The sequence below is a fragment of the Pelodiscus sinensis genome, chromosome 9, assembly GCF_049634645.1.
Source record: "Pelodiscus sinensis isolate JC-2024 chromosome 9, ASM4963464v1, whole genome shotgun sequence".
Taxonomy (NCBI): domain Eukaryota; kingdom Metazoa; phylum Chordata; order Testudines; family Trionychidae; genus Pelodiscus; species Pelodiscus sinensis.
Genome location: NC_134719.1, coordinates 24,977,177 through 24,992,269, shown reverse-complemented (window position 1 = coordinate 24,992,269; position 15,093 = coordinate 24,977,177). Strand labels below are relative to the sequence as shown.

Genomic DNA, 15,093 nt, shown 5'->3' with positions numbered 1-15,093 from the left:
TTGTAAATTCAGACTCCTTATGATTAATGCTGTATAGCATATGTGAATGCAACTGTCACTTTACTAAGTACTTTGTCCTGGAGTACAATTAAAGCAATTATAGTGTATTCTCCTATAGTCTGACTCTGACCCAGCCTCTTAAATAATTTAATCCATTATGTATTTTTGAAGGACTGATATAGAAGTCCCAGTGTAAACTAAAAGTTCTTCTTTATCTGATAAAGATGAGAACCATGTTATTTTATCATGTTGTAATGTCAATTCTTGAACTATCACCAATGTAATGTTGAATTGTTCCCAAGGGTATTGCCTTCCAGAAGTGAGGACTGAGAGAAAAAATGTGACAAATGAGATAAGATGGGTAGAAGCAGAAAGAAGATCTTTGATATCCATAGAGCTTAAATAAAAAGGGATTCTGAAGTCACTGCTGTAGATCCATCTTTGGAAAATTGCTCTGCTACAGTACTGATCCTGGATTTTTTTCCAGAGTGTTTTGATTTTCTCTTGGACATTATCAGTTCAGGTTTCACTTATGATAAAGGATCAGGGTGGATATATTGCTCTACTCCTGTTAGAAACAGTGTCTGTTTTTCATTGGATGAGTGGATACCTTGCTGTTTAAATTTTTGTATCCTAAAGCCATAATTTTTCATGTTTGGACTAGAGGTGATACTGTAGCCATACATCTTGAAGGGTTATTGCCATACTTAGTTATCAAGAATTTGCTTTTCAGGTTAGTAGAATGCAGTTCTCTTTTGAGAGGATTTTTTTTCTATTTCCTCTTTTGCTGTTGCTTTTTTGAGTAATCCTGGGACATTTTCTAATTATAAAATATTGTTTTTCTTTTGCAGTTAAGACTGGGCAATGCAATTTTCTTAATACAGAAGATTAGAACTCCTGAACAGAAAACCTTTGATATACTAGAAGACTTACCTGAAATCGCCCAGGTCCATCAGAGCAGGGGGCTAGCGATGTGGGGGTCTGTGTGCAAGAGGGTGTGTGTGCAAGAAGAGATCAGGGCTTTGTGGATATGGGAGGGGCAGTACAAGAGGCTGCAGGTGTGGGTGGGTGGGTGAGAGCGAGGAGGGTTGGGGGGGATGAGGAAGGGCTCAGGGCAAGGAGTCCATCTTGTCGTGCCATCTGTTCCCCCCCCCCCCAGCCTTCCCTGGCTGTCAGGGGCCTTTTTTTCCTTTCTCCCCCCTCTGGTACTGCAGCCAAGGGCCAGGCAGGGAAGAGGGTTTGGGGCAGGGGCACTTATTTACGCAGTCTGGTGTCAGGCAAGATGGCAGAGCTCCGAACTGACTGGCCACTCTCTTGGTGGCGTGGTTCAGTATCGTGTTTCTCCTTTCTGTGCCCCTCCCTTTTGCATCCTTCCTCTCTCTGACCCCTCCCTTTCAACTTTATGAAAAACAGTCCCATTTCTGGCACATTTCCTTGGCATTACTGACTTAGCTTTACATTTGGGTGAGAGGAAAGCTGTATTCCAAATCTGGTGGCCCTAGCTCTTACCGTTTTCAGAAGGAGTTTTTGAACAAACAGATTCACAGACTTACACACATTTCTAAATTATACAGATTTCTGGCACTTTTTCTTTTATCTCTGACATACATTGCTGTCTCCATTTTGTAAGTGCTATTTACACTCGTATTCAAACTATCTAATTGCAGGTTCAAATCAGGAAGTTTGCCGGGGGGGACTGCATTTGAGCTGGCAATTTTATATTGTGGCACAAAATGCGTGTGCAGATTGTGCCCAGAGTCAAGCACTCAGCATTTTCACAGTTTAACCCAAAGTATTTTTGTCCAGTTGGCTTTTATCACCTAGACTAAGATACTTTCTCCTAGATTACCTGAAGTCTAGGGGGTTGTTTTAAATTTAATTCTTGGTTTAAGATGCATTCAGATTGTAAGGTTCCACCTATTCTCAAGACATAATTCCGCTTTATCTAATGAAGGTATGTATGTTCTTATCCTACAGGCTGGCTGATGCAGTCCATAAACTTTGCCTTTCACAAGAAAATAATCTGCTGCTTCCTTTTGAAGCTCTTTTTTATGATATACTGGCTCCAATCATCTATATTCATCCAATTCATCAGAAAGCCTTTGACAAGGTCCCTCACCAAAGGCTCTTGTGTAAATTACATTGCCATGGGATAAGAAGGAAGGTCCTTTCTTGGATTGAGAACTGGTTAAAAGACAGGAAACAAAGGGTAGGAATAAATGGTAAATTTTCAGAATGGAGAGGGGTAACTAGTAGTGTCCCCCAAGGGTCAGTCCTGGGACCAATCCTTTTCAACTTATTCATAAATGATCTGGAGAAAGGGGTAAGCAGTGAGGTGGTAAAGTTTGCAGATGATACCAAACTGTTTAGGATAGTCAAGACAGAAGCAGACTGTGAGGGACTCCAAAAAGATCTCACCAAACTGAGTGATTAGGAAACAAAATGGCAAATGAAATTTAATGTGGATAAGTGTAAAGTAATGCACATCGGGAAAAATAACCCCAACTATACGTACAGTATGATGGGGGCTAATTTGGCTATGACAAATCAGGAAAGAGATCTTGGAGTTATCGTGGCTTGTTCTCTGAAAACTTCCACACAGTGTGCAGTGGCGGTCAAAAAGGCAAATAGGACGCTAGGAATTATTAAGAAAGGGATAAAAAATAAGACACAGAATATTTTACTGCCCCTGTATAAAACTATGGTACGCCCACATCTTGAATACTGTGTACAGATGTGGTCTCCTCACCTCAAAAAAGATATTTTGGCCTTGGAAAGGGTTCAGAAAAGGGCAACTAAAATGATTAGGGGTTTGGAACGGGTCCCATATGAAGAGAGGTTAAAGCGACTGGGACTTTTCAGTTTAGAAAAGAGGAGACTGAGGGGGATATGATAGAGGTATATAAAATCATGAGTGGTGTGGAGAGGGCGAATAAAGAAAAGTTATTTATTAGCTCCCATAATAGAAGAACTAGAGGACACCAAATGAAATGAATGGGTAGCAGGTTTAAAACAAATAAAAGAAAGTTCTTCTTCACACAGCGTGTAGTCAACCTGTGGAACTCCTTGCCAGAGGAGGCTGTGAAGGCTAGGACTATAATAGAGTTTAAAGAGAAGCTAGATAATTTCATGGAGGTTAGGTCCATAAAAGGCTATTATCCAGGGGATAGAAATGGTGTCCCTGGCCTCTGTTTGTCACAGGCTGGAGAAGGATGGCAGGAGACAAATCGCTTGATCATTGTGTTTGGTCCACCCTCTCTGGGGCCACTGTCGGCAGACAGGCTAGTGGGCTAGATGGACCTTTGGTCTGACCCAGTATGTCCGTTCTTATATTCTTGTTTGGCCTGAATGCACTGAATTAAATGGCTTCAAATTAAGTATTCAGTTTTGGAAGATAAAACATGTCTCGGTAATAGCATCAAACGGTACAATAGCAACTAGTTATTTTGCATGGCCAAGAAACTCAATAGTCAGCATAACGGGATACAACGGGCAGTAAGACAACATAGTTATGCCAGCAATCACAGTGGAATGCAATTCTGTAATCAAAGACTGCATTTGCAGATGGAAGCACTTACATTATCCACAATTGTAAATGTAATTTCTTTATTAAATAAATAGAAATAACAATATTTATAAAATGAATATTCGAAATTAGGAGACTATTATACAATATATATATTTCCATTGCCTAGGCAATCCTGTCACCTCCCACGATGAACCACCAAAGATGAGGTCCTGGTATGAGTAGAAATAGCTTTTCTCCAGATGTCTATTTTTCAGTTATGTCAGTGGCACCATCATTTCCTTTAAAGGAGAAGCCCTGATTGCTTGGCTGACTAAACAGCAACTCCTCCTCTCTTTAATTTATAGGGAACATGCAGGAGGTTGGGATATCCAGCCCTGATTCTTCCATTTGCTGGAAATGCTTCCCGTCTGCCCACCCATATGGTGTGTTTTTTTTAAAGAGAGTGTTCAATATCATATCTGGCATAACCTTGGTGAGGTACATGTAGTGTCACTAGATTGGATTGCCTTAAATAGGACTTTTATCAGAGTAACATATCCAAATTCAATTAACCAACACACTGGATGTGATATTAAAAGAAGTTAATGAAGAAAGAGAGGCTAACATGGAAGTTAAAGTTGGTGCTTAGTTGAGGAGCAATGGATAGACTGGAGCTTTGTTTGATCCAAGGTTTTTGAAATAGAAATTGTGGAGAACATGTAGTTGAAGAAAGACCTATCTTTGAGAAACCTAAAAAGCACAAATCTCATTTTGGAATTAAGTTGCGAATTAGATGGAAAAGAAAGATAAGGGTGAATCTGAAGCTTTTGTGCATTTTAAGTTGAAGACAAGTTTCATACAGCTTTAAAAGGTTGTAGAGATTGTTTCTCTCCACTGAAGGCAAAATTATTAGCTTGGGAATATCTTTGTTGAGTATAAAGACTTCGAAGGTAAACTTGATGTTTTAAATGCAGCAATAAAATGTTACTAACTAGGAAGAACTATGAAGAAATCACTTCTTCCACATAGATGTATTGCAACATTTTTGAAGAGTGAGTCCTGAATAAATTTGAAAATTTTAGAAGCAATATTTCGGATGTGGAGGATCTGAAGTTCTCCTGTAGCTTAATAATAAATGTTTTTATTTCCAGTTCATCATGTACAACTTCACAAGAGCATTATACCTCTCTGGCAGACCCACTGTTAGTCATAATACAGGTCAACAAGAGGTATTCTATATTTAAACATTTGATTGAACAGAATACATCGACTCCAAGATGTGCCTTGATAGGCAGCAGTCTAGAAAGACTTTTGGCAGCGGAAAAGAATTCAGCTGCTGCAGTTCAGACATGATTGGGCATAAGATGCTGTGCGTTGACTTCTGTAACTGCATTTACCTTCTGATAGGCTTAGAAATCATAACCCAGAAAAAGAGGAATAGTCAGATATCAATAGTCCTAAAAAAGTCTGCATGAGATTCTTAGGAACAGCGACTTGGTAGACTATACATGTAAAGCAATACAGTGGAATTTATAGGGAACATGCAGGAGGTTGGGATATCCAGCCCTGATTCTTCCATTTGCTGGAAATGCTTCCCGTCTGCCCACCCATCCATAAGAAATTATGAATTGAATGCACTGTGTGGGTTTTTCGGAACTGTTCTCGAAACAGTATTTCTAAAATGCGTCTGTCTACACCATCTCTGACACTGTTTTTTAGACTCATTAGTTTCAGATATACAGTAATTCCTCATTTAACACGTGCTCGCTTAACACGTTTTCGTGATAGCACAATTTTTTTTTAGGGGATATTTTTCAAACAAATGACCCCATCCCCACAATAACACAATTTCCCCTATGGCTGGCTGGTTGTCAGGAGCTGCGCGAGGCTTCCCCTGCCTCCCTGCAAAGCAGCAGAGGTTTGCCGCTCGCTGCACAGTTCCCCGGTGACCCGCTCTGGCCAGAAACCCAACCGACAGCTGCAAGCCTCCTCCCCTGTCCTTCCCTTCCCTTCTTCAGAGCCAAACATCTCCCCTCCCTGCAATAACCCAGTCCCTTTTCTCCCCCAACCTTATGTCCCGGTTCCATTTGCTAACAACTTCAGGCTGGAGCTGCAAGTGCACGTGCGCTTGAAACGCAACCCCCACCTTTTCCATTATTTTCAATGGGAAAATTGACCCCGCATAACACGTTTTCACTTAGCACGATTTTCTGAAATGTATCTACCGTGTTAAATGAGGAATTACTGTAATCAGGAATGGAAACGTAATCCTTATCTGGAAATTTGCTTCTGTGAATTTCTTCAGTTTAGGTGGCTTCCCTTGCGTAACCTTACAATGGTTAGGGCCTTCGGAATAACAGCCATTATTCGGAAATAACTATGCGAGCGTCTACACAACAATTCTGTTGTTTTGAAATAATTTTGAAATAACAGAAAGCTTATTCCAACTTCTGTAAATTTCATTCTACGAAGAATAACGCCTATTCCAAAATAGCTTGTTAGAAACAAGGTGTGTGTAGACGTTCCACTTCTATTTCAAAATATCCCCTCACAGGGCCATTCTAAGTTATTCCTTCTGGGGCTCTAAATTAAGAGAGCATGTCTACATTAGGGAAGCCTGCCTTGGACTAATTTTGAAGCTTCCCTGCAGTGTAGATGTGGAATAATTATTCCAAAATAGTTTATTTCAAAATAGCACATTTTGGAATAATTATTCTGGAATAGTTTATTCTGAAATAACTGTGCGGTGTAGGGGTAGCCTAATTTACATTATAAATTATATCAAACACAGGGAATCAGTTTAAACTATTAGAAAGAGAGCCAGATCTTGACTGGCAATTAATGCTGCTTTGCACAGTGAAGCACTGTCCTGAAGTCAGCACAGCTGTATACTGGAGGTTCTCCTCTGTGTGTGGGAATCCTTGGGTAGCATAATCCTAGAGGTTCCTATACCATCTCCATCCTCTTGGCTGCCAGTACAAGGTGTGGGTGGGTGGGGTAATTATTGGTTGCCAGAATGGTCTCAAGCAGCCATTAGCAAGTGACATAAAATAATGCAGTCCACAGGCTGTCCTAATTTACCCCTGGACCATTTAGACCCAAAGCACTCCCAAAATGTAGTAGGTACAACAGAACTATTTGTGCCTCTATTTCAGCTGTGCCAACTGCTGCTCAGCCCATGCTGATGCTCTGCCCCAATGAAAGTAGCACCTACCATACAGAAGTAAAACACAGATGCATTTATCTCTTGTTGCTCAATGGCTACCAAGATGTTACGCTAAATCTCAACTATTATTTTAGTAGCTTAGTGCTATAAGGTTGCTTGGAAACCAACCCACTTAGCCCTCACATTCCGCCTGATAGCTGTTTTATGCACTAACATCCTCACATGACACACTTGTATCTAAACATGCATCCTACCTCATTTGAGAGTCTTGCTGTAACAGGTTTTAGGCTTGAGAAAATTACTAAATAACCTGTCGTGTGGTAAGTCACTATCCTAGTCAAAATGTGTTTCATCACTGAATGCAAGCACTTCCACACAGCCTAGTAATCTAATTTTACTTTATCTTTTATTGAAGATACTTTCTAATTTAGTCTTTCAGATGTGCAAATGTGTGAATAACTGGATGGTTTTGTGATTGTAACCCTGGTCCTAATCTTTCTCCCTTGCTTTCATATATTTCCTTCACTTGCGTAACGCTTAAACTTATTAGTGCATCTGAGTACAATTTGGCTTCTTCTGTCCATTTCTGTTAAATGCCTATCACACTTTTAGAGACCCAAAATCATGAATAAGCTGCAATAGAAATCTGTCTTGTGGGGTTTTTTTTTTTTACTTGATCGGTTTTCCTGAATCAATGACCATATTAATAATTTCCATTGCCCGATGAAGGCAGCCATTATCAACAAGCTGCTTTAAAACTGCACCAGATGTTTCTGGTACTTAGGGCTAGGAAATATTCAAATCTGATCCCCCTGCGCCCCTCTCCTCCTTTCCCTTGTTGACAATAATCTTGCTTCATTGCCAACCTTGTGCTGCTCTGGGCAAGAATGGGAGACAACCCCAAGCAGTGGGAGGAAAACTTTCAATTGCTGAATTGTCTAAAGTGCCATATCAGTCTTCTCATCAAAACATACTGCTAACCAACAAGTAAGTTTAATCCTCCATCTGCAAAGTCCACTGTACACACAATGACCCAATACTATGACATTAGCAGTTAGTATAAATCTCATACTTTTTCCTGTTAATCTTGTTTTGTAATCATGAGCTACACTTTTAAGGATCAATGAAAATAATTTGGTTTTATGTAAATGCAGTGTGGAATAAGATGTTCTCCAAAGACCTTGCCAAGGGAACATGCATTCCTATGATTAAAAAATATGTGATTATTCTTTTATGGATTTGTATAGTGCTGCAGCAATACACTCACTACGTTACAAAGCAAACAGACCCTCTCCTTGTCCTACAGAGACAGATCTGATCAATTCAAGGCAAAAAAACAAAGGAAACTTTAATTGGTAAAGAGGCCATGTTGAGAACCACTGCTGGAAATGTGTGCTTTAAGGAAGGTTTGGAAGGGAGAAGTGAGGCTGCTCGATGGACAGGGGAAGGGAGAGTGTGTGTATCAAACGGCTGGGAAGAGAAAAGCTGTAAAGAACAGTTAAAAGGAAGCATGGGGAGTAAAACAAATAGGAATAAGAGAATAAAATATACTGGACTTGGAAAGTGTTTGCATCAGATTTGGCAAAAGAAAACTGAAGTATGAATATGTGAATGAGGAAAGGAAAATGTGACATGTAAAATACTCTAGTGCAATAAGGAGATTATCCAGTTCTATTCAGTCAGTCAGTGATGATTTACTTAACAGGACCATGTTCAAGCCTTTCCCCATTTCTGCAACAGATGTGGCCTGCTGTCACTAGTGTGGACCTGTTGTGTGACAGGCTGTGCCCCCTGTGCAGAGTCCCTTTCAGACAGGTTTTGCCATGGACACAGAGTTGACGGGTGAGGAGGAATGGGAAGGAGGGGACACCGGCCATCTGACTGCCCCCCCAGCCAGGTAAGGACCAGAACAAACCCTCTCTGCCCCAGGCCCCACCTCTGCTCTACCCCTTCCCACACTTGCTTCACCCTTGCTCTGTCTCCACTCTGCCTCCCCTGAGTGATGCAGCCTAGGGGCCTAGCAGGGTCAGGGGTCCAGCACTCCTGCACTCCCTGGCAGTGGTAGGGGAAGGAGCCAGTTTCACGCTGCTTCCCCAGCCACGTCACCCTACTTCCTTCCAGTGAGTGTGGGGTGATCCCAGACTTCCTCAGAGTGAAACACTGGGAGAGTAGAGTGAACTGGGGACGCATTGCTTTGCTTCTCTCATCACTGCCAGCGCATACAGGGGGAAATGACCCCTGCTGCAGGCATCAGATGCCCAGGCACTCTGGCTGGCTGGCCCCTTACCCCTCAGAGAGCACATGTCCCCTCTTACCCTCCCATGCATTGGCCCTGCATGGACAGGTGCAATCTGTGAGAGGAGGGGTAATTAGGGCAAGGCATAAACAAACTATAAACAGACTGAGCATATCTAGTTCCTGCCCTTTCCTACCTCCATGGATTAAATTGTAGTGTGGCACGGTTACTTGTCTGACCACCTCTTTTTCCATGGACATAGAAAAGGCTATCTGAATTGGACTCCCCCAACAGGAATGAAATTGCAGCTAAGAGGAAGGTTGGTCTTAGAAGTTTTTTCCCTGAATCCCATAAAATGGAGAATGTTTCCTTTCAGTTCTGATTACATTCCATGCCTTTTTCTTTTTAGCCCATCTCCTCTGAAATGTTTAACCACTGCCCCTATTCCAAATAAAATACACCTAGAGAGACAGGGAAATCGACCATGACGGAATTCTGTTTGTTTATAACTGAGCCATTCGTGCCATATTTCTAAATTGTTTGGAAAAAACTTCAAATGTAAGGGAGGATGGCAGAGTATGGCTCTGAATGCCAAAGTACTCTTTATCTGGTATTGGTAAAGCAATGGCTACTTTGCTGTGACATACTTGCTTACATGGCATGACAAAAGCCCTTAACTTTAAAAATTTTTAATCCATCTTACTTAGGCAAAACACAACATATACATAAACTATAAAGCAATGAGGGGTAGGGAGGAGTGTGTGGGGGAGAGAAAAGAAACACTGTATATAAGCAATTACCTGGTCTTCAAAGTCAAATTCAGTATCCAGAATATCTCCAGAATCCATAATCGGACTCGGATCAAGTACATTTGTCCCTAAAATATGAAAGGAAATGAAACTTCAGAAATGGAATAGTAGGTTTCACTTTACATGATGGGACACAGTTATATTTTTTACCTCAATCTGGCCCTTTCATTGTCGGTATACATAATGAATGGCTCTTCTAATGAGTACACTGTCTGAATTACACTGCCTTCCGTGTATTCTGCAAAGTGTAACACGCTGCGCAATGCTCTACATAAATGTTACTGGGATTTTAATTAACTACAAAGTTGGTGAAGAATAAACATAATTTTATACACACAGAGCTCAATTAATGGTTCTTAACAGACTTGAGAAAAACATCTATTTTGTGTATACTAATAAAACAAAAATGGTTACATTTTACATTTGCTTTGTTCTAATCACGTCAGTGATTGCAGGGGAATGGGAAAATAGGTCTTAGTACTGCCAGAGGTGCTGGAGGATAGAGCAGGATAGAGCCATGGCCCCCAGAGACTGCATCCCATAAACACCTATTATGAAACCACCAATTCTGGTCTCCAGTGCTGGCAGATTATATCTGTCTCCTCTTCTTGGGCTGGAGAAGGGAAGGGTTCCTTGTTCTTTCTACTGAAGTAGTAATAACCCCATTCATATCTCAGTACAGCCCACCAGTATTTGGGCACATTGTTACATGTTTATTTGAATTTCTGATGCTATAAAATCAGTATATCTTTTTTAGTTTTTGCCATCATTTCAGTAGACTGATTAAAAACAAAATTACTCCTCTTATTTAATGCTCAGCTGTCACCACTCCACTGATTTAGAGAAAGTTAAACAAAGTCAAATAATGAGAGAGGTCCTAGATTTAGATTGTAGCTACACATTAGCTGTCAAGAAGCCAAGGTATCCCTAAACACTGTTTACCACGTTGGGGGCAGTAAAGAACACTAGAGCAGCGAATAAATATAATTTTTGTTGTGACCTGCTGTAATCAGTCAGGGTTGTGGACAGGGAAGCAGGAAGGATGTTTTGGTGGGTTGTATTTGCATGTCTGCTCTTGCAACAAAATATCCTCAGGAGAACAAGCGGTATTGACAATCACTAATCTTCAATTTAAATAGTTTCTTCACTATTAAAGCTAATCCTTCCTTTACCGTGTACATGGATAGTTGTCTGCACCATGCACAGTCCTTAAATGCTTTTCTGATTTGTAGTTCCCAATCCATTTAAGCATCAGCTATTTTTGTTTGTTTTTAACATTTGCATAGTAATAATCTGTGTAGGTGGTGAGATGAACAATAAGAGAACATGAGGAGCAGAACTGGATAGCATGATGAGTAAAACCATAAAGCTTTGTAAAGCAGATGACTCCAATGCTATTTAAATTGTAATCCATATTATAAATGGCCAAATTCATCCTTGATGTAGCTCTGTTGATTTCATGGGATTTACATCAGGGATGGATTGTCCCACAATCTGTTTGTGTGGGTTTAAACAAAAATGTTCTTGTACTTTCACAATATTATTTTAATTTACAGGTAGTAGAAAGGAATTAGACTTTACCATCTGTACCACCACAGATACACCTGTGCTGCATTTTGTACTCTGGTATAGGTGTTTTGTGAGCTTCTAATGAAAGTTCCTGTTTTATAGATAGGTGCAAAAGGACAGAATTAAGGCTACTATGATAAGCTTAATTAAGTACTTGTATTTTTATGCAACTGAAGTCTCAAACTTACCATTGCATCAATGTAGATAATGTAAGCCTGAATCTTGATTGAGAAAAACCTACACTGAGCTGCCAATTATTTTAAAAGATACTTTTGGACATTATTTGATAAACTATCATTAATATTCCTTATCTATTGGGAGTGGTGATCTCCTCTCTAACTAGGATCATTAACATTAAATATTGGTTGTAGAAAACAAGTAATTTAAAAAAAAATAGATTACAAATTTAAATGTGCAGATCGGGCTGAAAGTTAATGTTCACATTTAATATACTTTAAGCCCTGGCCAGCACCTTCCCATGCTGCTTTGTCCCCAGGCTGAGAGTGTAGTGATGCTCTCTGGGACGTCCATGCCCCTGCAGGAAAGTGCCTGCTATCTTAGCAACATATGGCCTGGCTCGAAGCACATCACCATCATCCGAAATGAGATCTTCAGTGTTGGCTCAGTGATTAGGGCTAGGCTTCACACGCAGTGTCTCCTGGGATGACTTCCTTGTAACCTTTTCGTCACAGCTGATCCAGCTGTGAGCGGGGCACGTCCTTCACCTTCCACACCATTTTCCCAACTCTGTGGGATCTTCAGGAGGAAGAAAACCTGGGAGGACCAAATGAGGGAACAGATGGCTTGACTGCAGTCCCTCATTTGGAGACTCGAGGAGGAGCATTGGGAGTGGGCTGTGCTTTCTCCCTTTCCTCAGTGCTTCTCCATATGCTTCTCCCTTTCCTCGGTGATGAAGAGCCAGGCCTCGTGCATGGAGTGGGCCATCAACAACCAGCTGGCATTGATGTTGGTGGAGCATCCATTGTGATCCACAAGGGACTTAGTACCACGGAGAAATACCCTTTCCTGTAGTCTGAGGCATGGTGGTTGAGCGCCAAGATGGAGATGTGAGTGTCATCTATGGCCCCCCTACAGTTGGGGAAGCCCATCGTGGCAAAGCCATCAATGATGCTGTCTATGTTACCCAAGTGATGACCTTTCACAGCAGCATGTGGTTGATGACCTTGGCTACTTGCAGGAGCACAGTAACAACTATGGATTTCCCCACACCAAATCTGGTTCCTCATGTAACGGTAGCTGTCCAGTGTGGCGAGCTTCCACGGAGCAATGGCAACGTGCTTCTGCACAGGGACGATGAGTATCAGTTGGTTGTCCTGGCACCTGAGGGCAGGGGCGAGCCACTCTCAGAGCTCCAGGGAGGTGGCCTTCCATATGCAGAAGTTCTGCAACCACTCATTCCATTGCTGCAGGACGATGCAATCCCACTAGTCCGAACTGTTCTCTCTCTAGCGGAAGCGGTGTTCCCCAGTGTCCAGGAGATTGAGGGGCATTTGCAGCAGCAGGAGTGCCAGGATCTGGGTGATAAGAGCCTCCAGTCTGGCCTGGTTGTCATCCTGCTGGAGCAGCATGTGGGCAGTCTGGATGAACTGCGCCATGAGACGCAGCACAAGGCTTGTGAGCCTGGCACTGCTTTGCAGCAGCTCCAGCTCCATGTTGTGAGTCTGTAGTGTCCCCAAGGGCAACCAGAGAACACTGTTGTTTGTTTTGTGTCCTGTGAGGGGGAAGGCAGTGGAGGAGCAGTGTGTGAGATGCAGCCGTAGAGAGGGCCCCTGAAAGTACGTGTCGCAGCTTGCCTGACCAAGCAACCACAGCAAGTGTCTGCCCTCCAAAGTGCTTCTGGGGGCTCTAGGTCTGAGGCAGGCTCCAATCAGTGTGGACGTGCTATTCGGATTCTAATTTCAATGTTTCCCCCAGACTGGGGGGACACTATTTTGTTTTTCTTATTTCAGGCGTTATTTCCATTTTACTTATTTTGAAATTATTTCTTAGTGTAGACATGCCTTAAGCTAGAAAATCCCAAATAGTTATGTATTTTAACATGGTGCATAATATAAAGGCTCATGTTCAAGGAAAAACTGCCTGCCTTCTCCGCAGAAGCACCAACTCTTTTACAAGGTTGAAGGAAGGGTAGGATAAATTAAGAGATTTTCTCTCTCTCGTTTTCACTGAGAACTTAGCGAAAGGAAAACCATCTGTCACTCTCTGAATATTCTACAGAGAGCTGTGCTTTTGCTGAGTGAAATGAAATAAACCTAAAAGAGATGCCTTATGGTATGCTGTAGTAAGAGGTTATTGCAAATAAGGCAAAGTAGTGGGGGTGGGAGGGTTGGATACCATTGTTGCAGTATTGGTAAGAATGGAGAAGGGAGGCAGTAGTTTGCCAATCTAACTGTACATAAGGGGGAGCATGCCTAACTTGCTGGACCCACAGTAAAGCCTACTACTACAAGATGGTAGGGGAAGTGACTAAGTGAGCACGCTTGCTGGCCATCCACTCTAAGGGGACTGGGAGTGAGAGGGGGCCAGCTGATCAACCTGCATAATAATGGAAGTGATAAGGAAGGGGATGGGAAAGGCTCTAACACAGGGGTGGGCAATAATTTTTGATGGGGGGGGCCATGCCAAAGATTTGGAAAGTGGGCGAGGACCACGCTCTTCGATGATATTAATGGAGGAGATGCAGGATCTGGGATGGAGGTTGGGTGTGGAAGGGAGCTTGGTGTAAGGGATTGGGGTATAGAAGGGAGACTGGAGTCTGGGAGGGAGTTTGGGTGAAGGAGGCGGTTCTGACCTATGGCAGGGGACTGGAGTGCAGGGGTTTGGAATGTGACCTAGGATTAGAGGGGATTGTGATCTGGGGCAGGAAATTGGGGTGCCAGATCTGGGAGGGCGTATGGGTGTAAGAGGGGGACAGAGGGCTTGGGTATGTTGAGTGGGGGGGGCAGTGGGTTGGAGCAGGAAAGGGCTGTGGTGCTAGAAGCAGGCTGTGGCTAAGAGACTTACCTGCAGGGGTGGCCCGTGCCTATAGGCAAACTAGGCAGCCGCCTAGGGCGCCAAGTTGCATGGGGCGCCAAATTCCAAACTCTGCCCCTTCCATTTCCCATGCCTTACCTAGAGCACGGCTTCCCTGCGGCCAGGAAGGGCGTAAGTCCTGGGAGAGGCAGCGTGTGGGGGGATTTCCCCTGTGCCACGGTGGGGAGCGGGTCGGCCCTGGAGGAGGAGGAACGAGGGGGGGTTGCCCCGTGGGGGAGGGGGGTTGGCCCCGGGGGAGGAGGAACACGGCCCCCAGACCCAGAACTCCATCCCCAGCCCCTTGACCTCCGGCCCCCAGCCCCAGAACTCCACCTCCATCCTCAGCCCCCTGGCTCCCAACCCCCTGTGCCCCAGCCACAGAACTCCAGCCCCAGCCCCCCTCTCACAGCACAGAACCAAAACCCTCAGTCGATATCTGCCCTTGGGGTTGGCCATGTGCTTCATTGAATAACTGAGCCAAAGAGAGGGCGTGTGGTTCCTCTTGGCTGCTTGTTATTCCAACAAGCAGCTTCCATTGGCTGGTTTCTGGCCAGAAACCGGCCAATGGGAATGTGCTGGTGGCGGGGCGACTCCTGAAACTCCTCCTGCCCCTCCAGTTTTAAAACAGAAAGAGCCCTGAAGCTGCATTTCTGCACAGGGCTGCAGGGCAGTCTGTCTGGGGCACCTGCTGGCTTGGCGGGCAGCACCATAGGCCATATTTTGCTTAAGCCTGTTCCAACACACCAGAAGTCCTTGAAATATGAGAGAGGGA

The 15,093-nt window shown here is 43.2% G+C and overlaps 1 protein-coding gene across 1 annotated transcript in view; it reads right to left on the bottom strand.

Moving 5' to 3' along the window:
* The window catches only part of AK5 (adenylate kinase 5), a 171,204-nt gene that overhangs the window by 73,063 nt on the left and 83,048 nt on the right, over positions 1-15,093 (bottom strand). The window contains exon 8 of the mRNA XM_006129565.4: positions 9,711-9,787. Within this exon, the coding sequence (XP_006129627.2) occupies positions 9,711-9,787 (77 nt within the window). The remainder of the gene's footprint in view (positions 1-9,710; positions 9,788-15,093) is intronic.